This window comes from Telmatherina bonti (genome assembly GCF_933228915.1).
Source record: "Telmatherina bonti genome assembly, chromosome: 9".
Taxonomy (NCBI): Eukaryota; Metazoa; Chordata; class Actinopteri; order Atheriniformes; family Telmatherinidae; genus Telmatherina; species Telmatherina bonti.
Window position 1 is genome coordinate 37,408,121 of NC_136627.1, and position 27,193 is coordinate 37,435,313.

At 49.3% G+C, this 27,193-nt stretch overlaps 1 protein-coding gene across 3 annotated transcripts; it reads left to right on the top strand.

Moving 5' to 3' along the window:
- On the top strand, positions 1–25,928 carry iws1 (interacts with SUPT6H, CTD assembly factor 1). 3 transcript variants are annotated; one of them, XM_079246541.1, is made up of 16 exons: positions 1–178; positions 1,184–1,266; positions 5,886–6,993; positions 10,132–10,200; positions 10,271–10,481; positions 10,547–10,604; positions 10,675–10,775; positions 10,856–11,006; positions 15,102–15,184; positions 15,356–15,485; positions 15,648–15,765; positions 15,843–15,954; positions 17,078–17,134; positions 18,700–18,756; positions 19,779–19,890; positions 23,974–25,928. In XM_079246541.1, exons 1-16 carry the CDS (start codon positions 136–138, stop codon positions 24,097–24,099), a joined length of 2,619 nt encoding a protein of 872 aa, XP_079102667.1. In that variant the 5' UTR covers positions 1–135; the 3' UTR covers positions 24,100–25,928. The 3 variants fall into 3 exon arrangements, with proteins under 3 accessions (XP_079102667.1, XP_079102668.1, XP_079102669.1); XM_079246542.1 differs by lacking the exon at positions 17,078–17,134 and adding an exon at positions 20,015–20,165 and having other exon boundaries at positions 23,974–24,091; XM_079246543.1 differs by lacking the exon at positions 17,078–17,134.
- The last annotated feature ends 1,265 nt before the right edge of the window (positions 25,929–27,193 follow it).

The following is a 27,193-nucleotide window of genomic DNA, read 5'->3' on the forward strand; positions in this document are numbered from 1 at the left end:
GTTTCGAGTGTGGTAGCTAGCTGTGGGTGTTAGCATCTGGGTTGCCTCGTTCAGCTTCACTTTTCCGGCTTGGATTAAAGATCTGCAGATCAGAGACCCGCCTGGTCCCACCTCGACTCTGTCCTCGCCTCAGAGATGGACGGAGAAGAGGAGGAATTCCTGTCCGGGAACAACTCCGGCAAGTCCGCTTTGTTTCCTGTGTAGCACCGGCAGCTAACAGGCTAATAAGCTAGCAGGGTTAGCGGCTAATAGGCTAATAGGCTAGCAGGCTAAAAACAACCAGCCGCTGCTTGAACTGAGTTTTTAGCTTTGAACAGATCCTGTTTGGCTTCATTAACTCCACCGGAGGAAAACAAACTGTTCTATATGATTAATCTTATTTTATACTTGACAAAAAGGCATATTTACGATATACTATTAAAAAGCCCCTTTTCTCTATTTTGAATAATGAGGACAAACAAATTAATCCTATCACATTTTTCCACCAACATGAAACCATGAAGACTGATTTATGTATTTATGGGACTATTGTTATTGATGTCATAAGAAATTGTAACCCCCCCGGCGGATATATTGTTCAGATTTGTACTATTTCACACCGCATACGACTAGTATAATAATTTAAAATTTTCTATACTGCCTGTATAATAAAGAATGTGATAAAAATAAAAGAACAAAAATAGTAGCTGCTAGCAGGGTTAGCGGCTAAAAAACTAACAAGCTGGCAGGGTTAGCGGCTAATAGGCTAATAAGCTAGCAGGGTTAGCTACTACATTCTAGTAGTTCAAGCAACACAGACACAACTTTAGCCTCCAAACTGATCAGTAACTGTAGTAAAAGTAAAGTTTGTGTTCTGTTTACTTAATATTGTCAGACATGGCTGCAGCTCTGGTGTATAAACAGCTTCCTGATGTCTATTAGCATCATGTAAAACACTAATGCTAACTCAGGGTTTCCTGGTGTCAGTATTACAGGAAAGGTCACTGTGGAGGATATTTCAGACTAATTTCTCGGGTTGTTGTACATTACATACACTTTGCAGGGGGTGAATTGATCCTTTTCTGGTGTATGTTTTTGTGGTGATGGTGTTATATTTAGCATGTTAAAGCTAACTGATCAACAACAGGAAAACAGACCTGTAGGTTCTTTGTGACATGTTAAAAGCCCTGGTGTGTGTTGTCAGATGATGGAGGCGGCACTCCTGTTCAGGACGAACATCCACCATCAGACGGAGAAGACATGAGGAGTGATGGACGCCAATCTGAGGTCAGTCTGGCTCGTTTTGTTGCATTTCTGTCACAGATTTAGCAAAATACCAGTCTGGTTCACAAACCTCTGAATCCACATTTCCTAAAGATCGATGCTGATTTTGTATCACAACGTCTCACGTTTCCCCTATGAAAATGAAATGAAATGCAAAATACTTTATTAATCCCAAAGGGAAATTCAATATTGTAGTATATAATAATTATTAATATGAGGAGGTCTTGTTCCGGAGGCTGATGGCTGCTGGCAGGAATGATCTTCTGTATCTTTCAGTCTTACATCGGACCTGAAGAAGCCTCTCACTGAACACACTTTGTTGTTTCATCACTGTGTTGTGGAGAGGGTGTGAAGAATCCTCCATCATCTTCATCAGCTTGTGCAGCATTCTTCTTTGGACAATCAGCTCCAGCGGCTCCAGAGTTACTCCAAGCACAGAAGCAGCTTTCTGGATCAGTTTGTTGATTCTCTTCAAGTCTCTGGTTCTGATGCTACTACCCCAGCAGATGCTGCAAAGCTGACTGCACTCTCCACAACAGACTTCTAGAAGATATGCAACATCTTGGTGCAGACGTTAAACCATCTCAGCTTCCTTAAGAAGTACAGTCTGCTCTGACCTTTCTTGTAGATGTAGTCAGTGTTGCATTTCCAGTCCAGTTTGTTGTCCAGCTAGACTCCAAGATACTTGTATTCCTCCACCACCTCCACCTCCTCTCCCAGAATGGAAACAGTGCTTTGTTTATTCTTCTTCCTCCTGAAGTCAACAATCATCTCTTTTGTTTTGCTGCTATTTAATATGAGATGATTGTCACCGCACCATTTAACAAACTGACTGACCAGTTCTCTGTACTCTGCTTCTTGTCCATCCCTGATACACCCCACAACTGCAGAGTCATCAGAGTATTTCTGCAGATGACAGGACTCAGAGTTGTACTGGAAGTCTGAGGTGTACAGAGTGAAGAGGAATGGCCAGAGTACAGTTCCTTGTGGTGCACCAGTGCTGCTGACCTCCATCTCAGACACACAACCTTTCAGTCTCACAAACTGGGGTCTGTTTGTGAGGTAGTCATAGATCCAGGTGGTTGTGGAGGTGTCCACCTGGAATAACACTGTCATGGCGTTGATGTCGTCTCCATGAGGTTCACAGAGGACGTTCCAGTCTGTAGCCTCAAAGCCTCCTCTAAGAGCATCTTCAGCTTCAGCAGACCAGATGTTGATAGTCTTTGTGATGACTGGTTGCTGCTGAACGATGGGCTTGTAGGTGGAGGTGAGAAGAACCAGATTATGGTCAGATCTTCCTAAAGGAGGCAGGGCAGAACAACTGGATCCATTATTCATATTTGCATAAAATAAGTCCAACATCTTATTTTCTCTGGTGGAGCAGCTGACAAACTGCTGGAATGTTGGTAGAGTTGCAGAGAGGGAGACGTTGTTGAAGTCTCCGGAGATCGCCATGAATGAGTTTGGATGCTGTGTTTGTAGCCGAGCAACGACGGAGCTGATGACATCACAGGCTGTGTCTGGTGCGGTACTAGGTATTATATAAACCGCTACCAGAATAACACAGGTAAACTCTCTGGGTAAATAATATGGACGGAAGCTCACAGCTAACAGTTCCATGTCCCTTGTGCATATCTTCTCCTTGACAGTAACATGTCCAGGATGACACCAACGCTGGTTAACCAGCACTGCAATTCCACCACCCTTTAGCTTTCCGCTGTGTTGTCTACTGCGGTCTGCACGGACCGTTTTAAAGCCCGGTACAGACACATTACAGTCAGGGATGTGTTCATGCAGCCATGTCTCGGTGAAGCACATAATACTGCACTCTCTGTATTCTTTCTGAGACCTTGTTAGCATCTCCAGCTCGTCCATTTTGTTAGCTAGTGATCTCACATTACCCATTAGGAACGGTTGGTAGATGTGGTTTAAATCTCCATCGCTTTCTCCTCTGTCTCACTCTTCTCTTTCTTTTCAACTCCATCAGGATTTGATGTGTTGTTTCGCTGATAATCCTGATTTGGGAGAGTTTAATCAATTGATCCTGATTGTAAACAAGTCTTTTGTTGCCATGGAGATTCATCAGAACAAGTCTTGCGGCACACCCTCCGAACCGGCATGAAATCCTCAGAATAAAAGACCTAATTTGAGGTAATATCTGTGTGAGAAGAGTTTGTACTTAAAAAAAAAAAAATCAAGATCGCAAGTCAGAGCTCCTACAATTCGCTGCCATCAGACGGCGCAATCTAGAATGGAATCATATAAATATATATAGATATATATAGATATATATATCTATATATATAGATAGATAGATAGATACACACAGTACCAGTCAAAAGTTTGGACACACCTTCTCACTTAGTGGTTTTTCTTCATTTTTTTTTCATTTTCTTAATTGCAGAGTACAACTAAATACATCCACACTGAGAAGGAACACATATGGTATTATGTAGTAAACAAAAAAGTGGTAAATAAACCAGAATATTTTTATATTTTAGATTCTTCAAAGTAACCACCATTTGCATTGATGACAGCTTGGCACACCCATGACATTTTCTCAATCAGCTTCATGAGGCAGTCACCTGGAATGACTTATCAATAGTCTCAAATGAGTTCCCGGAGGTGTCGAGTACTTGTTAGATGCTTTGCTGTCACTCTTTGGTCCAAAACATCCCAAACCATCTCAAGTGAGTTAAGGTCAAGCGGTTATGGAACCAGGTTGTCTTATGCAGCACTCCATCATTCTGTTTCTTGGTCAAACATCCCCGACACAGTCTGGAGGTGTGTTTGGGATCATTGCCCTCTGAGATACAAGTGATGGTTCCACTAAGTGCAAACCAGATGGGATGGCATGTTGCTGAAGAATGATGTGGTAGCCATGCTGGTTAAGTGTTCTTTGGATGTTGACTAATTATTCAACTGTTTCACGAGCAAAGAACCCCCATACCACCACGTCTCCTCCTGCATGCTTCACCGTGGGAACCACACATATAGGAACCATCTACTTACCTTTTCTGCATCTCACCAGACCAGAGCACAGATTTCCACTGATATGAGGTCATTCCTGATGTTTCTTGGTCCTAATTAGTCTCTTATTCTTATTTTTCTTTTTTAGAAGTGGCTTCTTTATAGCTATTTGCCCATGGAGGACCAATTTATGCAGTCTCCTCTGAACAGCTGCTGTTGAAATGCATCACCAACTTGAATTCTGTGAAGCATTTCTGTAGGCTCTTATCTGAGGTGCAGTTTTTTTGTGGTTTCTGAGATTGGTGACTCTGATAAGCTTATCCTATGCAGCTGAGGTAAATCTTGGTCTTCCTGTCCTGAGGAGATCCTCATGAGAGCCAGTTTCAACATCATGTTTGATGGTCTTTGTACCTACACTAGAGAATACCCTCAAACTTCTTGAAATTTTCCTGATGGACCGACCAACATGTCCTAAAGTAATGATGTACTGTCATTTCTCTTGACTTAGTTGAGTGGTTCTTGCCATAATATGGATTACAACAGAGATCAAATGGGGTGAAACCACTGTATAGACCTTGTAGCAACCATGCCACTGGAAATCACAACCGATGGCCTCAAACACATTAAAAAGGAAAGAAATCCCACAAATAACTCTTGACAAGGTAATCCTGTTAATGACAAACCATTCCAGATGACTGCCTTATGAAATTGATTGAGAAAATGTCATAAGTGTGCCAAACTTTCAACTGGAACTGTATGTATAGATGTATATATAGATATATACCTTTTTATTTTATTTGAAGCAATTTAGCAGCTTGCTTTGGTTTCACCCATCTCAGAACAACCATAAACTTCTGATTTAATAATTTTGTTTAACAAACTGGACCTAAAATCACAGAAATAAATCAAATCTGAGCAGAAAAAATTTAATCTTTTTCAATGCAGGAACCACAAACGTGTTTAACAAACCCTTTTTATAAGCTGGACTGAAAGTAAACAACTGATTTTTTTATTTACTTATTTACAAATTGAGCAAATAAAGTTATTAATGATTATGAAAAAGCAGCAACCTTTTCCCCAGAAGAGCCACATAAAGGATTTGTTCCAGTCCAGAAACCAGGTCCTGTCCCTCAGAAAGACCACGTCACAGGCTGGACATGTCCAGGATGCGTTTGTCCTCCGGTCCAGCAGGAGGCAGCAGTCCCACACCTCTCAGCAACCAGATGTGTCTCCTTGTCCTTGTCTGATTGGCTGATTTTTCCACCAAAAGGAAAGGAGGTTCTTCAGGGTCTTTCTACTTTTTTTTTGTTGTTGTTGTTGAATCATTATTACTTTTTCTTCCTGCAAAACATAGAAACAGCGAAGAATCAGTCGGCTGTTTTTTTTGTCCATCTGTCTGGTAGAAACGTTTTAATGCAGCCGTCTCGTCTCAGAAGCTTCAGCAGTGCTAGTTTTTACTCTGCTTTGATGCCTGATCTGGCAACCCGTTGGCGTCTCGTTGTTCTTATTGATCCTGACCCGGTTCATCTCCAGAACTTTACAACCTCTCAGTCTGGATTTGAAGCGCTGGAGATGCGTTCACTGACCTGTTTTACCTGGTAAAACTGGGTTTTAAGCCTTTTGATGGTTAGTTGAGTTTGATGTCTCCTCAGGACGACGGCAGTAACGACGCCATGGAGGTGGGCCGGGCAGCCAGCGGCTCTGAAAATGAGGACCACTGCCGGGCCGACAGCGACTCAGAGGCCGAGGCCCCCGGGGGTCGCCACGACGCTGACAAAAGCGACTCAGAAGCTCCGCCTCCTGCTGACAGCGATGAAGACTCCCTGGTCAAACGCAGGATGAGCAAGTCTGAGGATGAGGACGAGTCGCCGACGAAACGCAGGGCGAGCGGTGCATCGGACAACGAGGGAGAGGAGGCGTCGTCCCCCGTCAGACACGAGCCGTCAGACAACGAAGCGCCGTCCCCCATCAGACACGAGGTGTCAGACAACGAGGCGTCGTCCCCCGTCGGACACGAGGCGTCAGACAATGAGGCGTCGTCCCCCGTCGGACACGAGGCGTCAGACAACGAAGCGCCGTCCCCCGTCGGACACGAGGCGTCAGACAATGAGGCGTCGTCCCCCGTCGGACACGAGGCGTCAGACAACGAAGCGCCGTCCCCCGTCGGACACGAGCCGTCAGACAACGAAGCGCCGTCCCCCATCAGACACGAGGCGTCAGACAACGAAGCGCCGTCCCCCGTCGGACACGAGCCATCAGACAACGAAGCGCCGTCCCCCATCAGACACGAGGCGTCAGACAACGAGGCGTCATCCCCTGTCGGACACGAGCCGTCAGACAACGAAGCGCCGTCCCCCATCAGACACGAGGCGTCAGACAACGAGGCGTCATCCCCCGTCGGACGCGAGCCGTTGGACAAGGCGCCGTCCCCCGTCAGACGCAGAGGAAGCAGCTCGGACGTAGAGGACGTCCCCAAAGCCACAGCAGGGTCTCCGTCTCCCGGACGACGCTCAGACAGCAACAGTGACTCTGACACAGAGATGGCGGCCAGACGGAAGGTGGGACAGACAGATTCTGAGGATGAGGAGGACAAGCGGGATGGAGGAGGAGGAGGAGGGAAATGGAAGGGGGTGATGCAGTCGGACAGCGACGAGGAAGAGGAGGAAGGGCGACGAAGGAAAGCGGGCAGCGGAGAGCAGGAGAGGGAGGAAGAGGAGGAGAAGCAGAGAGACGATAGCGACGAAGAGGACGACAAGCCAGGTAGGGACCTGACTCTGTGGTGTTGCCATGGAAACTCAGGCTGTTTGAATGATCTTTATTGACTATCGGCAGACGGAGCAGGGAGGGCGAGAACCATGTAGACTGGTTCCGGTCTTCTTTTAGGTCAATGGGACAGAAACTTCGACCTGCGATGTGACCCTCAGACTCACCATCAGCTGAACATGCCGCTAAACGAGTTTCCTTCTGTTCTCACATTAAAAGACCTGAGAAGGGAAACTAACTTTTATCTGTTTCTGCTCGGCCCTCTTCTCTTTCCGCCATACACCTCCTCACTCGGTGCAGTTAGAAGCTCTCACGGCTTCTCCTACCACTGCTATGCAGATGACACTCAGCTTTTCCTCTCCTTCCCACCAGACGACACAACGTTTCACTGAGAATATCAGCTTGACTTGCTGATATCTCTGCATGGATGAAGGATCGCCACCTTCAGCTCCATCTGTCAAAGACAGAGCTCATTGTCTGTCCAGCCGATCCTTCCTTACCGCCGCAGATACGTGTGAAGCTCCACTCTATCACACTTGTTCCTACGTCTGCTGCCTGGAATCTGGGTGTCATGATGGATGACCAGTTGACCTTTACAGGTCCATTTTGCTCATACTTGCCGATTTGCTCTCTACAACATCAAGAGAATCAGACGTACCTGACAGAACACACGACTCAGCTTCTGGTTCAGGTTCTGGTCATTTCACAGATAGATTACTGCAGTTCCCTACTGGCAGGTCTGCCTGCATGCTGGTTAAACCTCTGCAGATGCCGCAGCACATCTGGTTTTCAACCAACCCATTCACCCAATCAGCTCATGTCACTCCACTGCTAATCAGACTTCAGTGGTTAGCAGTCGCAGCACGCATCAAATTTAAAGCTGGGCAGATCTGGCAGGCCCAAACGTGTTGTGAGGGTCTGCTGGGAACGTCTGGCTGAGTCCCCCGTCAGAGCGAGCTTCAACTCCCACCTTCAGCAGAGCTTCAAACATGTCCTGAGTGAGGCGGGGGACATTGAGTCTGAATGGGCTGTGACGTGGTCCTGTTGGCTTCATCTGGTCGTGATCTCCAGCTCTCACTTGAGCGATTCGCTGCCGAGTGTGAAGCGGCTGGGATGAGAATCAGCACCTCCAAATCTGAGACCATGGTCCTCAGCCGAATAGGGTGGATTGCCCTCTCCGGGTCGGGAGTCCGGTCCTGCCTCAAGTGGAGGAGTTTAAATATCTCGGGGTCTTGTTCACGAGTGAGGGAAGGATGGAGCGCGAGATGGACAGACGGATCGGTGCAGCGTCTGCAGTAATGCGGGCTCTGCGCCGGTCTGTCGTGGTGAAGAAGGAGCTGAGCCAGAAGGCGAAGCTCTCGATTTACCAGTCGATCTACGTTCCTACCCTCACCTTTGGTCATGAGCTGTGGGTCGTGACCGAAAGAACCAGATCTCGTATACAGGCGGCTGAAATGGGTTTCCTCCGCAGGGTGGCCGGGCTCTCCCTTAGGGATAGGGTGAGGAGCTCGGTCATCCAGGAGGAGATCAGAGTAGAGCCGCTGCTCCTCCGCATCGAGAGGAACCAGTTGAGGTGGCTCGGGCATCTGGTCAGGATGCCTCCTGGACCTCCCTGGTGAGGTGTTCCAGGCACGTCCCTCTGGGAGGAGACCCCGGGGAAGACCCAGGACACGCTGGAGGGATTACATCTCTCGGCTGGCCTGGGAACGCCTCGGGATCCCCCCCGCAGAGTTGGTAAATGTGGCTGGTGAGAGGGAAGTCTGGGCTTCCCTGCTTAGGCTGCTGCCCCCGCGAGTAAACAACAAAAACAACAACAAAAAAAAGCCTGTAGCTTCATGGAAGGACCTGTGTCCAACTGGACAGTCCACCAGCATCTTCCTACCATGTCCTCTACTGTCGGATTTCCTGCTTGTGTTGTTCTCACTCTTGTTCTCACTCTCATATGTAAGTCACTTTGGATAAAAGCATCTAAATGACTGTAGAATAGAATAGAATAGAATCGGAGACGTTTAGAACATCCAGTTTCTTTTTATACAGATGTAAACGCTGTAACGTGTCGGTTTCTCTGCCTCAGGACGCTGCTGGGCAGCAGCGGCTCTAGACATACACAAGATAAATTCCACGGTGTCATAGAATACGTCCAGGAGGCGGAGCTTTAAGGTCAAAATGTTACGTAATGCACCTTTAATTTATTCCTCAACGGGATTTTTTTTTTTTTTTTATTTAGTAAAACATTCAACTTTCAGTTAAAGACATGAAATAATGAATATTTTATGGTATTGATCGGGACTGAAGTCGATCGAGGGGCAAGACATGAGGAGGAGGCAATGTTGGGGGAGGGGCCATATAAAAGGGAGCAGCCACGACAGGGTGTTGCTCGCGCCCCAACATCACCTACCGCAGCTTTAAACTACTGATTAAATGGGAAATTTAACATGTAAAATAAACATATAAACCTCAAATATCAGAACAAAGCCTCGTTGTGACGTCGCCTGATTGGCTGCATTGATCAGGTGGTTTGCTTCTCACCGCCAGAAGGATGAAACGGCGCAGAGCGGTGTCTACAGACTCTGTGAAGCATCGAATCAGCTGTGACGGTCCGATATCGTATGAAATCCCATTTCTATCCCAGATCCGCTTTATTGCAGATTTTTTATATTTTAATTACATCTCAAAAAAAAAAAAAACCCTGTTTATTTTTGTTTCCACCAGAACGGCAACGTCCCGCCGTAACGACTGATTCAGAGGCTGAAAATAACGTGAATAAAACGATTAATATTCTTCACTATGACTGAAGTTTAAAAGATTTGAGCAAAATAAGTGAAAATATGTTTTTGTGGGATTTTTGTCTTTAAATGACCCAAAAGGGTTTAACAAAATAAACCGGACTCTGGAAAATTACAGATAAAATGATTAATAATAAAAATATTGCAGCAGATTGTTTTTAGTTTATCATGATATAAAACAAATATCTGGAGACTAAAAGTAATTTCTATGGAAACTATGGTAACGGAACAGCGGCCTGGTGCCGTAAACCGGCCTTTAAAGGGGTAAACGGCGTGAAAACGGGACTTTTTGGTGTGAAGACGGAAATTAAACAACAGATTTAAATAAGAAAATCTTGTCTGTTTGCAGTGAAGAGGAAGAAGGCCGTCCTGTCGGACAGCGAGGAAGAGGATGAGGAAGAGGAAAAACCCAAACCCGGTACGTCTGGAGGTAAACCAGGACGCTCCGGAGGTTTTTAATCCTGATCATGTGACCTCCTGCTCCTCAGCGGTGAAGAGGAGTCGGGCGGTGTCGGACGACGAGAACTCGGACAGCGACGCCTCCGTCGGCCCCGACAGAGACCTGGCCGCCAAGCTGAAGGAGCTCGGCTCGGACAGTGCGAGTGACGAGGAGGAGGAGCGGGCGAAGGCGGCGGGGAAGAAGGACGAGAAGGCGCTGTTTGGCAGCGACAGCGAGTCGGGAGGCGACGATGAGGAGGAGTGAGTTCCTTTCCAGGTGTTCAGGGTCGGTTTGTCGTCCGGCTGACGGCTGCCGTTTCTTCCAGGAAAATGATCGCAGACATCTTCGGGGAATCGGGAGACGAGGAAGAGGAGGAGTTCACGGTAAGGTGCCGCCTGCGGCGCCGTCTGTCGGCGGCTGGAGTCCGGTTTTAACGCAGATCTGGTCCCACAGGGCTTCAACCAGGAAGACCTGGAGGGAGACAAGAAGGAGGCGAAGCAGCGGGTGGAGGAGGAGTCCGACTCCGATGAAGGCATCGACCGCAGCGGCCAGGAGTACGTCTGGTCCCACGCCACTCCACCGCCACGCCCACCTCCTGTTAACTCTGTCTGTGTGTGTGTGTGTGTGTGCGCAGCACCAGCCTCATGTCCGACTTTGACATCATGCTCGCCAAACGGAAAGCCATGAACAGCAGGAAGAGACGCCACCGTGACGGAGGAACCTTCATCAGCGACGCCGACGATGTCGTCAACGCCATGATCACCAAGATGAATGAGGCCGCAGAGGTCTGTCCTCCTGTCCTCCTGTCCTCCTGTCCACCTGTCCTCCTGCCTACCTGTCCTCTTGTCCTCCTGTCCACCTGTCCTCCTGTCCACCTGTCCTCGTGTCCTCCTGTCCACCTGTCCTCCTGTCCTCTTGTCCTCCTGTCCCCCTGTCCACCTGTCCTCCTGTCCTCCAGTCTACCTGTCCTCCTGTCCACCTGTCCTCTTGTCCTCCTGTCCTCTTGTCCACCTGTCCTCCTGTCCACCTGTCCTCCTGTCCTCTTGTCCTCCTGTCTACCTGTGCACCTGTCCTCCTGTCCACCTGTCCTCCTGTGCACCTGTCCTCCTGTCCTCTTGTCCTCCTGTCCACCTGTCCTCCTGTCCACCTGTCCTCTTGTCCTCCTGTCCACCTGTCCTCCTGTGCACCTGTCCTCCTGTCCACCTGTCCATCTGTCCTCGTGTCTACCTGTCCCCGTGTCCTTCTGTCCACCTGTCCCCGTGTCCACCTGTCTACCTGTCCTCGTGTCCACCTGTCTACCTGTCCCCGTGTCTACCTGTCCCTGTGTCCACCTGTCCTCCTGTCCACCTGTCCTTGTGTCCACCTGTCCTTGTGTCCACCTGTCCTTGTGTCCACCTGTCCTCGTGTCCTCCTGTCCTCGTGTCTACCTGTCCCCGTGTCCTCCTGTCCAGCTGTCCCCGTGTCCACCTGTCTACCTGTCCCCGTGTCTACCTGTCCCTGTGTCCACCTGTCCTCGTGTCCACCTGTCCTCATGTCCTCCTGTCTACCTGTCCCCGTGTCCTCGTGTCCACCTGTCCTCGTGTCCACCTGTCCTCCTGTCCCCGTGTCCTCCTGTCCTCGTGTCCACCTGTCCTCCTGTCCACCTGTTCTCCTGTCCACCTTTCCACCTGTCCACCTGTCCTCCTGTCCACCTGTCCTTGTGTCCACCTGTCCTCGTGTCCTCCTGTCCTCGTGTCTACCTGTCCCCGTGTCCTCCTGTCCAGCTGTCCCCGTGTCCACCTGTCTACCTGTCCCCGTGTCTACCTGTCCCTGTGTCCACCTGTCCTCCTGTCCACCTGTCCTCGTGTCCACCTGTCCTCCTGTCCACCTGTCCTCGTGTCCTCCTGTCCAGCTGTCCCCGTGTCCACCTGTCTACCTGTCCTCGTGTCTACCTGTCTACCTGTCCCTGTGTCCACCTGTCCTCCTGTCCACCTGTCCTCGTGTCCACCTGTCCTCGTGTCCTCCTGTCCACCTGTCTACCTGTCCTCCTGTCCACCTGTCCTCGTGTCCTCCTGTCCTCCTATCACCTGTCCTCGTGTCCTCCTGTCCACCTTTCCACCTGTCCACCTGTCCTCGTGTCCTCTTGTCCTCCTGTCCACCTGTCCTCTTGTCCACCTGTCCTCCTGTCCCTGTGTTCACCTGTGCTCCTGTCCACCTCTCCTCCTGTCCACCTGTCCTCCTGTCCTCGTGTCTACCTGTCCTCGTGTCCACCTGTCTACCTGTCCCCGTGTCCTCCTGTCCACCTGTCCATCTGTCCCCGTGTCCTCCTGTCCACCTGTCCCCATGTCCACCTGTCTACCTGTCCTCGTGTCTACCTGTCTACGTGTCTACCTGTCCCTGTGTCCACCTGTCCTCGTGTCCACCTGTCCTCCTGTCCACCTGTTCTCGTGTCCACCTGTCCTCGTGTCTACCTGTCCCCGTGTCCTCCTGTCCCCGTGTCCACCTGTCTACCTGTCCCCGTGTCTACCTGTCCCTGTGTCCACCTGTCCTCCTGTCCACCTGTCCTCGTGTCCACCTGTCCTCGTGTCCACCTGTCCTCGTGTCCTCCTGTCTACCTGTCCCCGTGTCCTCGTGTCCACCTGTCCTCGTGTCCACCTGTCCTCCTGTCCTCGTGTCTACCTGTCCCTGTGTCCACCTGTCCTCCTGTCTACCTGTCCCCGTGTCCTCCTGTCCTCGTGTCCACCTGTCCTCCTGTCCACCTGTTCTCCTGTCCACCTGTCCTCGTGTCCACCTGTCCAGTCCTCGTGTCCTCCTGTCCTCGTGTCCTCCTGTCTACCTGTCCCCGTGTCTACCTGTCCTCGTGTCCACCTGTCCTTGTGTCCTCCTGTCCTCGTGTCTACCTGTCCCTGTGTCCACCTGTCCTCCTGTCCTCGTGTCCACCTTTCCACCTGTCCTCCTGTCCACCTGTCCTCCTGTCTACCTGTCCCCGTGTCCTCCTGTCCTCGTGTCCACCTGTCCTCCTGTCCACCTTTCCACCTGTCCTCGTGTCCACCTGTCCTCCTGTCCACGTGTCCTCCTGTCTACCTGTCCCCGTGTCCTCCTGTCCACCTGTCCTCGTGTCCTCCTGTCTACCTGTCCCCGTGTCCTCCTGTCCTCCTGTCCACCTGTCCCTGTGTCCTCCTGTCCACCTGTCCATCTGTCCTCGTGTCTACCTGTCCCCGTGTCTACCTGTCCCTGTGTCCACCTGTCCTCCTGTCTACCTGTCCTCGTGTCCACCTGTCCTCCTGTCCTCGTGTCTACCTGTCCCTGTGTCCTCCTGTCCACCTGTCCCCGTGTCCACCTGTCCATCTGTCCTCGTGTCTACCTGTCCCCGTGTCTACCTGTCCCTGTGTCCACCTGTCCTCCTGTTCACCTGTCCTCGTGTCCTCCTGTCCACCTTTCCACCTGTCCTCGTGTCCACCTGTCCTCCTGTCCTCGTGTCCTCCTGTCCACCTGTCCCCGTGTCCACCTGTCCTCGTGTCCTCCTGTCCACCTGTCCCCGTGTCTACCTGTCTTCGTGTCCTCCTGTCTACCTGTCCCCGTGTCCTCCTGTCCACCTGTCCTCGTGTCCTCCTGTCCACCTTTCCACCTGTCCTCGTGTCCTCCTGCCCACCTGTCCTCGTGTCTACCTGTCCTCGTGTCCACCTGTCTACCTGTCCCCGTGTCCACCTGTCTACCTGTCCTCGTGTCTACCTGTCCCTGTGTCCACCTGTCTTTGTGTCCCTGTGTATACCTGTCCACCTGTCCTCGTGTCTACCTGTCCCCGTGTCCTCCTGTCCCTGTGTCCACCTGTCCTCCTGTTCACCTGTCCTCGTGTCCTCCTGTCCACCTTTCCACCTGTCCTCGTGTCCACCTGTCCTCCTGTCCACCTGTCCTCGTGTCCTCCTGTCCACCTGTCCCCGTGTCCACCTGTCCTCTTGTCCTCCTGTCCACCTGTTCTCCTGTCCACCTTTCCACCTGTCCTTGTGTCTACCTGTCTTCGTGTCCTCCTGTCTACCTGTCCCTGTGTCCTCCTGTCCTCGTGTCCACCTGTCCTCGTGTCCTCCTGTCCACCTTTCCACCTGTCCACCTGTCCTCGTGTCCTCCTGTCCACCTGTCCTCGTGTCCTCCTGCCCACCTGTCCTCGTGTCTACCTGTCCTCGTGTCCACCTGTCTACCTGTCCCCGTGTCCTCCTGTCCTTGTGTCCACCTGTCTTTGTGTCCCTGTGTATACCTGTCCACCTGTCTTCGTGTCCTCCTGTCCCTGTGTCCACCTGTCTTCGTGTCCCCGTGTCCACCTGTCTTCGTGTCCTCCTGTCCCTGTGTCCACCTGTCTTTGTGTCCCTGTGTATACCTGTCCACCTGTCCTCCTGTCCTCCTGTCCCTGTGTCCACCTGTCCTCCTGTTCACCTGTCCTCGTGTCCTCCTGTCCACCTTTCCACCTGTCCTCGTGTCCACCTGTCCACCTGTCCTCGTGTCCTCCTGTCTACCTGTCCTCATGTCCAACTGTCCTCATGTCCACCTGTCCTCTTGTCCACCTGTCTAACTGTCCTCGTGTCAGCCTGTCTTCATGTCCACCTGTCCTCATGTCCACGTGTCCTCCTGTCCTTGTGTCCACCTGTCCTCGTGTCCTCCTGTCCCTGTGTCCACCTGTCTTCGTGTCCCCGTGTCCACCTGTCTTCGTGTCCTCCTGTCCCTGTGTCCACCTGTCTTCGTGTCCCCGTGTCCACCTGTCTTCGTGTCCTCCTGTCCCTGTGTCCACCTGTCTTCGTGTCCCCGTGTCCACCTGTCTTTGTGTCCAACTGTCTTCGTGTCCTCGTGTCTTCCTGTCTTTGTGTCCACCTGTCCACCGGTCCAGCAGTGTAACCTGGGCTGTCCAACAGGAGGACCGGACGCTGAACAGCCAGAAGAAACCGGCGCTGAAGAAGCTGACGTTGCTGCCGCAGGTCGTCATGCACCTGAAGAAGTAAGAAGCTGAACCGCGGCGTGGAGACGCCAACGTCGTTGCTTAGATACCATAAAATGAGAAACCACGTCGTACACAAGTTAATAACGTAGTGGAGGAGCCGTTGGTCTCGTCGCATATCGGATCTGTAGAACCCGTCCTGATTGGTCACCGTGGCGTTTCCGTCCTCAGGCAGGACCTGAAGGAGACGTTCATCGACAGCGGCGTCATGTCGGCCATTAAGGAGTGGATCAGTCCTCTTCCGGATAAATCTCTGCCGGCTCTCCGGATCAGAGAGGAGCTGCTGCGGATCCTGCAGGAGGTGAGTCTGGACCCCGGAGTCTGGACCCCGGAGTCTGGACCCTGGAGTCCGGACCCCGGAGTCCGGACCCCGGGGTCTGGAACCCGGAGTCCGGACCCCGGGGTCTGGAACCCGGGCCCGGATGGCGCCGTGGGGACGCGTGACGTGTTTGTCCTCCTGCAGCTTCCCAACGTGAGCCAGGAGACCCTGAAGCACAGCGGGATCGGTCGGGCCGTCATGTTCCTCTACAAACATCCCAAAGAGTCCCGCTCCAACAAAGACCTGGCTCTCAAACTGATCAGTAAGACCCGCAGCGTCACGGCGGCCCGTCCGGATCAGAACCCGGGTCCAGACTCATGTCTCTGTTGTCCTGTTCAGATGAGTGGTCGCGGCCCATCTTCGGGTTAACCTCCAACTACAAGGGCATGACGAGGGAGGAGCGGCAGCAGAGAGATCTGGACCAGCAGATGCCTCAGAGACGCAGACTGAGGTGAGGAAAAGCCCACGACCCGGATCCCGACCCGGTTCCGTCACGCCTCTGCTCTCTTTCAAACAGCAGGTCCACCAGCAGCAGTCTGTGTCCTCTGTCCCACCAGTTTGTCCACTGGTCCTCCTGGTTCCGTCTCAACACCCACAGAGCTCCGCTTCTGGAGGAAAAACTGCTTCTAGTCTTCTAATTTCAGCCAAATATTTCACACTTCCTGCAATTAATCAGCGTTCATCACACGATTAGTCCCGATACCGGATCAATCGGCAGGTATTGATCACATTATTAATGTGGTTTCATCCCAGTTCAAACTGTTGAAAAACATGAAGCCAGAATGTCAGCAGGTACTGACCTTTGACCTTTTACCTGATTTAATCTGGAATCAGAAGCACATAATTAATCTCATCATTTTCTGCTTTCAGTCCTAGTTTATTGATCTTTGGGCTCGACAGGTTAGTGTCCTGAAGCCTGACGTCACCTGATGTACAGGTGATGCAGAGTAACAACGTCAGTGACTAACTGTGATCAGTCGCGCGAGGCGGGATGAGTTACAGGATTTACTGGAATTCATTTCATATCTTTGAGTAATTAATCATGATCAAATATTTTATTATAGTTTTCTCCATTATTTCAGTCATTAGATTGATCTCAAGATTTTATGGAATTCATCCTTTTAATTTTCTGTAATTAATGGTGATTAGTTGCTGAATACGTTAATTAAACAGAATAAATCAAATTGTTTCATGCAAATTTCAGCTGTTCAGCTCCCTGCTGCAGGTTTAGTGGTGCAGCATTGAAAACCTTCCCCCTCAAACAGCTTCCTGCTGCAGGTTTAGTGGTGCAGCATTGAAAACCTTCCCCCTCAAACAGCTTCCTGCTGCAGGTTTAGTGGTGCAGCATTGAAAACCTTCCCCCTCAAACAGCTTCCTGCTGCAGGTTTAGTGGTGCAGCATTGAAAACCTTCCCCCTCAAACAGCTTCCTGCTGCAGGTTTAGTGGTGCAGCATTGAAAACCTTCCCCCTCAAAACGTCTTAAATCGGTATTTGTGGTATAAATGTGAGTTTTGGGACAGATCCTCTGCTCTCTTCTTCTTTCCTTCCATCTCATCTCGTCTCCCCTCCTCCAGTCAACCTCAGAAGGTGGAGAGGACGAAGGAACCCGACGTCTTCTCTCCACCAAGCAGGTCCAGTCACTGAGTGGCATGGTTGCACTGGTTTCTAACTGGAACCCGTCTGTGCTGCTCTGAACCTGAAACATTAATGTTTTAAAGAGTTTAGAAGAAGAAAGAGGAAATGTAAAGTCTGGGTTTTGCTCAGGTAAACAGCAGAGACGGGTTAACACAGACCTGGTCCACATGTACCGTTTCCTCTTTTCATCCAGCATTTCACATCATGACCAGAAAATTTTATAAAACCAGTTAGACCGCCACTGGTTCTGGACCCAGTTTCTTCCCAGTAAACCAATATGGAGAAATATGGAGAATATCCGTCAGGATTGTTGTGTATAATCACACACACACTAAAAAAATTACACAAAAAAAAAAAAAAAAGCAAATTTTACAGAAAAAAATTGCACGTGAAAAATTTCACGCAAAAAATTACACGTAAAAAATGACATGCAAAAATGTACACATAAAAATTGCTCAAAAAAATTACAGGTAAAAAATTACAGGCAAAAACTTAAATGTAAAAAATGTTTAAAAAATTACATGCAAAAATGTAAAAATGCAAGTAATTACAGATAAAAAAATTACACGCAAAAAAATTACAGGCAAAAACTTACACGTAGAAAAAATTACATGCAAAAAATGTACACATAAAAAATTACATATTAATTACGAAATAATTAAACATAAAACATTACAGTAAAAAATGTACACGCAAAAATTTACATGTAAAAAACGATACGCAAAAATGTACACGTAATAAATTCCTGGCAAAAAAATTACAGGTAGAAAATTACACACAAAAAATTACAGGCAAAATCTTATACGTGTAAAAAATTACTCGCAAAATAATTCAACGTAAAATATTACATGCAAAAATGTACACGTTAAAAATTACACTAAAAATTACACTTAAACAATTAGTTAAATTGCAAACCGTGCCAACATGAATATTTTACACAACTTTTAGCCTCAGCCTCAGAAATGTGGAAAAGCAGCTTTGCAAGCAGATCGTTGGGTTTGTGTGCACGTCGCCTCGTACACGGCAACAGAACCGCTTTGATTCAGAGGGAAACTGAAGAAGTATGAGCTGAAATGTTTTTTATGAAAAACGTCAGAAGAAAAATGTCATTAAATTTTCCTCCACCATCATCTTCATCACCTCTCATATCAGGATTCTGTCCTTGTTTTTTTGAGCACAAAAAGGCTGAACATGATCCGACGTTTTCCCCGCAGCTTGTTTCCATGTCTGCTGCTAAAGTAGGAGCGCAGGGTAAATCTGGCTCGGTGGTTTGATCCCCATCAGACTGGATGGATCAGGCTCTGAACATGTGGACTAGTCTGAATCTGAGCTGCTCTTTTCCTAACTGTTGGGAACGTTGGGAATGTGTTTGTGTGTGAGTCCAACAGCTACTTTCTGGACCTCCAGATCCGGTCCTGGTGTCCCTCCAGACCCAGTCCTTCTATGTTTGTTTGACTAACCAACTGTAATGATAATGATGATGATGATGATGAAAACGATGGCGACTGCATGGAGGTGCAGCTGGACCTCCGACTCGTCATGACGTTGTGTGTTTTTGTAGTTCCGGAGGCCAGACGCCCCGCAGAGACCTGGAGAAACAGCTGACCGGGGAAGAGAAGTAAGTCCATCTTCATCTCATCTTCCTGATCAGTCCTGTAATCAGATCACCTCTACGCCCTGACCAGTCCTCCTGTAATCAGATTACCTCTACGCCCTGACCAGTCCTCCTGTAATCAGATTACCTCTACGCCCTGACCAGTCCTCCTGTAATCAGATTACCTCTACGCCCTGACCAGTCCTCCTGTAATCAGATTACCTCTACGCCCTGACCAGTCCTCCTGTAATCAGATTACCTCTACGCCCTGACCAGCCCTCCTGTAATCAGATTACCTCTACGCCCTGACCAGCCCTCCTGTAATCAGATTACCTCTATGCCCTGACCAGTCCTCCTGTAATCAGATTACCCCTACGCCCTGACCAGCCCTCCTGTAATCAGATTACCTCTACGCCCTGACCAGTCCTCCTGTAATCAGATTACCCCTACGCCCTGACCAGTCCTCCTGTTATCAGATTACCTCTACGCCCTGACCAGTCCTCCTGTAATCAGATTACCTCTACGCCCTGACCAGTCCTCCTGTAATCAGATTACCCCTACGCCCTGACCAGCCCTCCTGTAATCAGATTACCTCTACGCCCTGACCAGTCCTCCTGTAATCAGATTACCTCTACGCCCTGACCAGCCCTCCTGTAATCAGATTACCTCTATGCCCCCATCAATCCTGTAATCAGATTACCTCTATGCCCCCATCAATCCTGTAATCAGATTACCTCTACGCCCAACCAGTCCTCCTGTAATCAGATTACCTCTGAGCCCTGATCAGTACTCCTGTAATCAGATTACCTCTGAGCCCTGATCAGTCCTCCTGTAATCAGATTACCTCTACCCCCTGACCAGTCCTCCTGTAATCAGATTACCTCTACCCCCTGACCAGTCCTCCTGTAATCAGATTACCTCTACGCCCTGATCAGTCCTCCTGTAATCAGATTACCTCTACCCCCTGACCAGTCCTCCTGTAATCAGATTACCTCTACGCCCTGACCAGCCTTCCTGTAATCAGATTACCTCCCTCCTGCCTGCAGGGCCCTGCGGCCTGGTGACCCCGGGTTCTGCGCCCGGGCCCGGGTGCCCATGCCATCCAACAAGGACTATGTGGTCCGACCCAAATGGAACGTGGAGGGCGACTCCAGCAGGGTGAGTCATGTGACCTCTGAACCCTGACAGGAAACATGAACGCTGTGTTCCGCGGGATGTTTATTGTGATTGGCTACCTGGCGTCTCAGGTGAGGCGGTGCTGAGCTGTGATTGGTCTCTTTAGAGCGGCTGTAAGAAAGCGCTCAACCTGCTGGAGAAGCACAAGCGCCGCTTCGCAGAGGAGAAGAAGATGAGACGGCCTCAGGGCGCCGTGAAGATCAGCATCGAGGGCAACAGAATGCCGCTGTAGTTCCTGCTGTGGCCTGCAGGGGGCAGTAAGTCGTCTGCAGGGGCAGTAAGTCGTCTGCAGGGGGCAGTAAGTCGTCTGCAGGGGCAGAAAGTCGTCTGCAGGGGCAGAAAGTCGTCTGCAGGGGCAGTAAGTCGTCTGCAGGGGCAGTAAGTCGTCTGCAGGGGCAGTAAGTCGTCTGCAGGGGGCAGAAAGTCGTCTGCAGGGGCAGAAAGTCGTCTGCAGGGGCAGTAAGTCGTCTGCAGGGGCAGTAAGTCGTCTGCAGGGGGCAGTAAGTCGTCTGCAGGGGCAGAAAGTCGTCTGCAGGGGCAGAAAGTCGTCTGCAGGGGCAGAAAGTCGTCTGCAGGGGCAGAAAGTCGTCTGCAGGGGCAGTAAGTCGTCTGCAGGGGGCAGAAAGTCGTCTGCAGGGGCAGTAAGTCGTCTGCAGGGGCAGTAAGTCGTCTGCAGGGGGCAGTAAGTCGTCTGCAGGGGCAGTAAGTCGTCTGCAGGGGCAGAAAGTCGTCTGCAGGGGCAGTAAGTCGTCTGCAGGGGGCAGAAAGTCGTCTGCAGGGGCAGAAAGTCGTCTGCAGGGGCAGAAAGTCGTCTGCAGGGGCAGTAAGTCGTCTGCAGGGGGCAGAAAGTCGTCTGCAGGGGCAGAAAGTCGTCTGCAGGGGGCAGAAAGTCGTCTGCAGGGGCAGTAAGTCGTCTGCAGGGGGCAGAAAGTCGTCTGCAGGGGCAGAAAGTCGTCTGCAGGGGCAGAAAGTCGTCTGCAGGGGCAGTAAGTCGTCTGCAGGGGGCAGTAAGTCGTCTGCAGGGGGCAGAAAGTCGTCTGCAGGGGCAGAAAGTCGTCTGCAGGGGCAGAAAGTCGTCTGCAGGGGCAGTAAGTCGTCTGCAGGGGCAGTAAGTCGTCTGCAGGGGCAGTAAGTCGTCTGCAGGGGCAGAAAGTCGTCTGCAGGGGCAGTAAGTCGTCTGCAGGGGGCAGAAAGTCGTCTGCAGGGGCAGAAAGTCGTCTGCAGGGGCAGTAAGTCGTCTGCAGGGGCAGTAAGTCGTCTGCAGGGGGCAGTAAGTCGTCTGCAGGGGCAGAAAGTCGTCTGCAGGGGCAGAAAGTCGTCTGCAGGGGCAGTAAGTCGTCTGCAGGGGCAGAAAGTCGTCTGCAGGGGCAGTAAGTCGTCTGCAGGGGGCAGAAAGTCGTCTGCAGGGGCAGAAAGTCGTCTGCAGGGGCAGTAAGTCGTCTGCAGGGGGCAGAAAGTCGTCTGCAGGGGCAGTAAGTCGTCTGCAGGGGCAGTAAGTCGTCTGCAGGGGGCAGTAAGTCGTCTGCAGGGGCAGTAAGTCGTCTGCAGGGGGCAGAAAGTCGTCTGCAGGGGCAGTAAGTCGTCTGCAGGGGCAGAAAGTCGTCTGCAGGGGCAGTAAGTCGTCTGCAGGGGCAGTAAGTCGTCTGCAGGGGGCAGAAAGTCGTCTGCAGGGGCAGTAAGTCGTCTGCAGGGGGCAGAAAGTCGTCTGCAGGGGCAGAAAGTCGTCTGCAGGGGCAGAAAGTCGTCTGCAGGGGCAGTAAGTCGTCTGCAGGGGGCAGAAAGTCGTCTGCAGGGGCAGAAAGTCGTCTGCAGGGGGCAGAAAGTCGTCTGCAGGGGCAGTAAGTCGTCTGCAGGGGGCAGAAAGTCGTCTGCAGGGGCAGAAAGTCGTCTGCAGGGGCAGAAAGTCGTCTGCAGGGGCAGTAAGTCGTCTGCAGGGGGCAGTAAGTCGTCTGCAGGGGGCAGAAAGTCGTCTGCAGGGGCAGAAAGTCGTCTGCAGGGGCAGAAAGTCGTCTGCAGGGGCAGTAAGTCGTCTGCAGGGGGCAGAAAGTCGTCTGCAGGGGCAGTAAGTCGTCTGCAGGGGCAGTAAGTCGTCTGCAGGGGCAGTAAGTCGTCTGCAGGGGCAGTAAGTCGTCTGCAGGGGCAGTAAGTCGTCTGCAGGGGGCAGAAAGTCGTCTGCAGGGGCAGTAAGTCGTCTGCAGGGGCAGTAAGTCGTCTGCAGGGGCAGTAAGTCGTCTGCAGGGGCAGTAAGTCGTCTGCAGGGGCAGTAAGTCGTCTGCAGGGGCAGTAAGTCGTCTGCAGGGGCAGTAAGTCGTCTGCAGGGGGCAGAAAGTCGTCTGCAGGGGGCAGAAAGTCGTCTGCAGGGGGCAGTAAGTCGTCTGCAGGGGGCAGAAAGTCGTCTGCAGGGGCAGTAAGTTGTCTGCAGGGGCAGTAAGTCGTCTGCAGGGGCAGAAAGTCGTCTGCAGGGGCAGTAAGTCGTCTGCAGGGGGCAGAAAGTCGTCTGCAGGGGCAGTAAGTTGTCTGCAGGGGCAGTAAGTCGTCTGCAGGGGCAGAAAGTCGTCTGCAGGGGCAGTAAGTCGTCTGCAGGGGCAGTAAGTCGTCTGCAGGGGGCAGTAAGTCGTCTGCAGGGGCAGTAAGTCGTCTGCAGGGGCAGTAAGTCGTCTGCAGGGGCAGAAAGTCGTCTGCAGGGGCAGTAAGTCGTCTGCAGGGGCAGAAAGTCGTCTGCAGGGGCAGTAAGTCGTCTGCAGGGGGCAGAAAGTCGTCTGCAGGGGCAGTAAGTCGTCTGCAGGGGCAGTAAGTCGTCTGCAGGGGCAGTAAGTCGTCTGCAGGGGCAGAAAGTCGTCTGCAGGGGCAGAAAGTCGTCTGCAGGGGCAGTAAGTCGTCTGCAGGGGCAGAAAGTCGTCTGCAGGGGCAGAAAGTCGTCTGCAGGGGCAGAAAGTCGTCTGCAGGGGCAGTAAGTCGTCTGCAGGGGCAGTAAGTCGTCTGCAGGGGCAGAAAGTCGTCTGCAGGGGGCAGAAAGTCGTCTGCAGGGGCAGAAAGTCGTCTGCAGGGGGCAGTAAGTCGTCTGCAGGGGCAGTAAGTCGTCTGCAGGGGGCAGTAAGTCGTCTGCAGGGGGCAGAAAGTCGTCTGCAGGGGCAGAAAGTCGTCTGCAGGGGGCAGAAAGTCGTCTGCAGGGGCAGAAAGTCGTCTGCAGGGGGCAGTAAGTCGTCTGCAGGGGCAGAAAGTCGTCTGCAGGGGCAGAAAGTCGTCTGCAGGGGCAGAAAGTCGTCTGCAGGGGCAGTAAGTCTGCATGGTGTGAGGTTTCCAGCCTGCCGTGTGGTTCTTATTCTGGTCTGTCATGAATCATTCGCATGTTTGTTGTTGAAGACGTTTAGTGTCGCCACCAACACGTCGTCATGCTCACTGCAGTTGATACCGGAGGATCCAGCAGGGGGCGATAAAGGCTGTGATAAAGCAGAGAGAAATGCAGTGGCGTGTTGGTATCACCTCCCCCACACTGCCCCCTACTGGTCACCCGCATTACAGCTTGACAACACCAGTTTGGTTTTTTTTGTTTAATTAATTAATTTGGCATTTAAATAACATAATTATTTATTAGGATTTTTTCTTATGGACAAGATATTTCAGTGCCCTGCGATGGACTGGCGAGCTGTCCAGGATGTACCCGCCTCTGTTCCGCAGGCTGCTGGGATAGGCTCCAGCTCCCCGCGACCCTTGATCTGATTAGGCGGTTCAGATCATGAATGAATGAAAAGTTATTTCAGCAATTTGAGACATATTTTTACAGACAGGTGGCAACACCAGAGGTGAAAATTACCTGAAAGGGCATGAAAAGGTTTAATAAACCCATCAGGTTGATTAATCAGCGAGTTGTTATGATGAGGAAATTCTGCAACCGTCTGATTGAGTTGTTGGGAAACTGGGATCTTCTGAATGATCTCACCAGGCGTCAACCAGAATGTTCTCACAAGCTAACTCTGGTTTGCTAACATCGTGTTGGTTTTCTGCATGCTGTCTTCCATTATTCTGCCTTTATTCATTGTTTTAACGTACTCCGTCCTCCTGCAGGGTCCGATGAAGAAGGGTTTGTCCCGGGTCGACAAACAGATGCGTAGATTTGCTGACATCCGCCGCCTGACGAAGACGGGTCACGCTGTGAAGATCAGCGTGGAAGGCAACCGGATGCCTCTCTGATTTTCTTTTTCTTTTTCTTTTTCTTTTTTTTCTTTAAGGATTTCAGCTCTTTTTTTGTCCCCAAACTTTCCAAGTTTGTCCCTCTTCAGGTCCAGCTCTGCCTTGCTCAAGGGCCTCAGTCAGAATGTGAAAATCTGCTGTAAACTCATGTGCTCTCTGGACAACAAACATTAAACCTCCTCCACCATAAAGTAGACTGCTGTACTCAGCTGAGTTTGTTTTATTTCCCAGCTTTTAGCTTGTGAGCTGTTAGTCACATTAGCTTCAAACCAAGTTTCTTTGGTTGATGTTATCAGATAGCTGCTTTAACATTAGCATTTCCCACAGCTGAGCAAAATGTACAACATAAGCTTGTGTTACAGAATAACTATTAGCCATGCTAAATTCATTTAGCCACAAAACAAAACTCTTAAAAAAAACACCACTTTTGTTTCTATCTCAATTAGCATAGTGGAATTTAAACAGTATGTTAAAACTAATTAACAGGTTAACAATAATGCACAAGTTAGAAGCCTGCTCGCTTTAGCCTCAAACCATGTATACCATTAGCTTTATCTCAACATGTCATACTATCTTATGGTGGCTGTCAAATGGAGCTAAAGCTGGTGCTCGATGACATCAGCTATACGTGACATCAATCTAAGGTGTTGTTAGCCATTGCTGCAAAAAAAACAAACCAGGTTTGTATTTGTATTGCCTTTAAACAGCATGCTAAATTTGCTGCTAACTAACTGAATGCCTGATTAACTCCACCTTTGCTATATCTCCAATCCAGGTTAACAAAGAAAACTCAGTTAGCTGTCTGCTAGCTTTAGCTCCAAACTACTTTTACCTTTAGCTTTGAAGCTCATGATACTACCTAATGTTATCTGTAAAATGGAAGGAATGTTGGAAATATCAACTAGCCAAGGCGGTTAGTGTTAACATTTAGCTACTTTAGCTATGTCTGAAATCTAGCATCATTGGGGTGGCTTTCAGTTACATTAGCTCAAAGCTAGTCCTAACTTACATTTGCAGCATGTTGAAGCCAGATTAGTTGTTGAACACCAATGTTATGCTTCGTAGTTTGAACACTGTTAGCTTTACCTTAAGAAGGTAAAATAGTTTAACTTCAGCCCTAAAGCTACTACTACATGTGGTTAGCTAAGTGATAGTTTATACCAAAACAGCTGATGCAACATTAGCTTTTAGCTTTTTGTTTAAATGAACTTCGCTAATTTTAAAGCAAGTGTGTGGTAAATATCGGCCATTTCATCTCCGGCAGTTAGCATCCTCGCATCAGCGAACAGCAGTCAGACGCATCGGTTCCTCAGTAAGAAGTTTTTAAAAGTTAATAAATGTTGGTGCTAGACTTTTTTATGTCTGTGGGAAATGCTAAGAAATGGATGGCTAGCCTGTGTTAGCTGCTAGCTGACTGTTTTTGTTCAAAACCATCAAACAAAGAAAACTTCAGAATTTTTTTATGATTTTATGACGCTTTAGTTTTGTTAAACTTTAACTGGGGGAGTTACAGACCTCTGTAACAGTCACAGATTCTGGTTACTGCAGGTTTTACACTCAAAAATCAGACATCTGTGCTGGTTTTGGTGAGTTTCTTGTCCAGCTTGCCATAATGTTTTCAGCAGAGTCTACACTTTATATTTTCCCTCCCTGTCTCTGTTTGTGAAGGTGTTTGTAATGTCACGATAAATCTGGTTCATTTTGTGCCCTTTCAGCTGCCGTAGTGTTTGTACAGACTGCGTTCCCAGTGCCATCTGGGTCTGGAACGGGTTTCTGGTTCAGTGTGTGTACTGCTCTCGATCAGATGGTATTTTCTAAATAAAGATGAAGAAAACCTCACTGCAGCTCCGTCATTCCTCTCAGGTCAGGTAAAACTTCTGGTGTTCATGCATCCAGCATCCATCATCTTGTTTTTATGCACATATTGAAGATTAGCTCTTAAAATGTGGTCCAAGAGCCAAAACTGGTTCACCAGAAAGTCCAGTTTGGCCCACAGGAGGGAGTGGGTAAATATGAAAAATGACAGAAGATGGAAGTTGTCATTTTTTAAAATAAAAGTAACTAATTCCATATTTTTCCACACGAGGTTTCATATTGTTTCCCGCAGCAGGTTTTTACTTATTCGTTTTTCTATCAAACAGGTAAATGTTTTAAAGTAAACATAGAAATTTGAAACTTAAAATTTGGTTTAATTTAACTAAATACATATATATATACTTCAATTTAAACATAAATTGAAGTATGTTTAAATTTATAAAATAGGTAAAAATTACTATATTGGAAAAATGTGTCATTTATTAATTACAATACCAGCTTAATTTTCTTTGTTTTATACTGGCTGACAACGGGTTAGTAACTAGTGTAATAACTTACATTACATTAATGGCAAAATGTTATTACATCGTTAGTAACTTATTACATTCAAAATGGACAAAATTATAAGAAACATTTGCAGGAATTCAAATGAATTAAATTCAGATTTATTTGTATGATCAATACAAAGTCATCGTACCATCTATCAGACATAATCAGTTCAATCAGATTTATAAAAAATTATGACGTAGACATGAAAAGGAAAATGTTGCTTTGTCTCCATTGGCCGCATGAACGTCGAAATCTGACGGCAACGCCCCCTGTCAGAAGTAATGTTGCGTTCAAGTGATGCTTGGACAACTGCTGCAACATCAGATTCGTCTGGTTTTAAGAGACAAGCTAAAAACTGAAGTTTACCAGAAAGATTATGTTTTTGGTTCTTATCTGATTATTTTAAAAAAGATATACATTTTAAAAATGATTTAAGTTTACAGAAAAAAAGCTAATTAGCTTCAATCTGGAAGTTTTCTCCTGATTTTCCCCAAAGCTTCCGAAACATTCTTGTTTTATCTGGTTTGAAACTGAATTCAGAAAATCTGTTGCAGCCAAAAGTTCAGGAATCAAAAACCAACAAGTATGAAATATTGACTGGAATATCTGAATAAATGCAGCTTCTCTGGGAGCGATCACTGATCAGCTTTTGTCTCCAAGTTACAAAAAGACTAAAATATCAAATCAAATCCCAAAATCTACAAATTATCTCTGAAAGTAAGAAAATCTG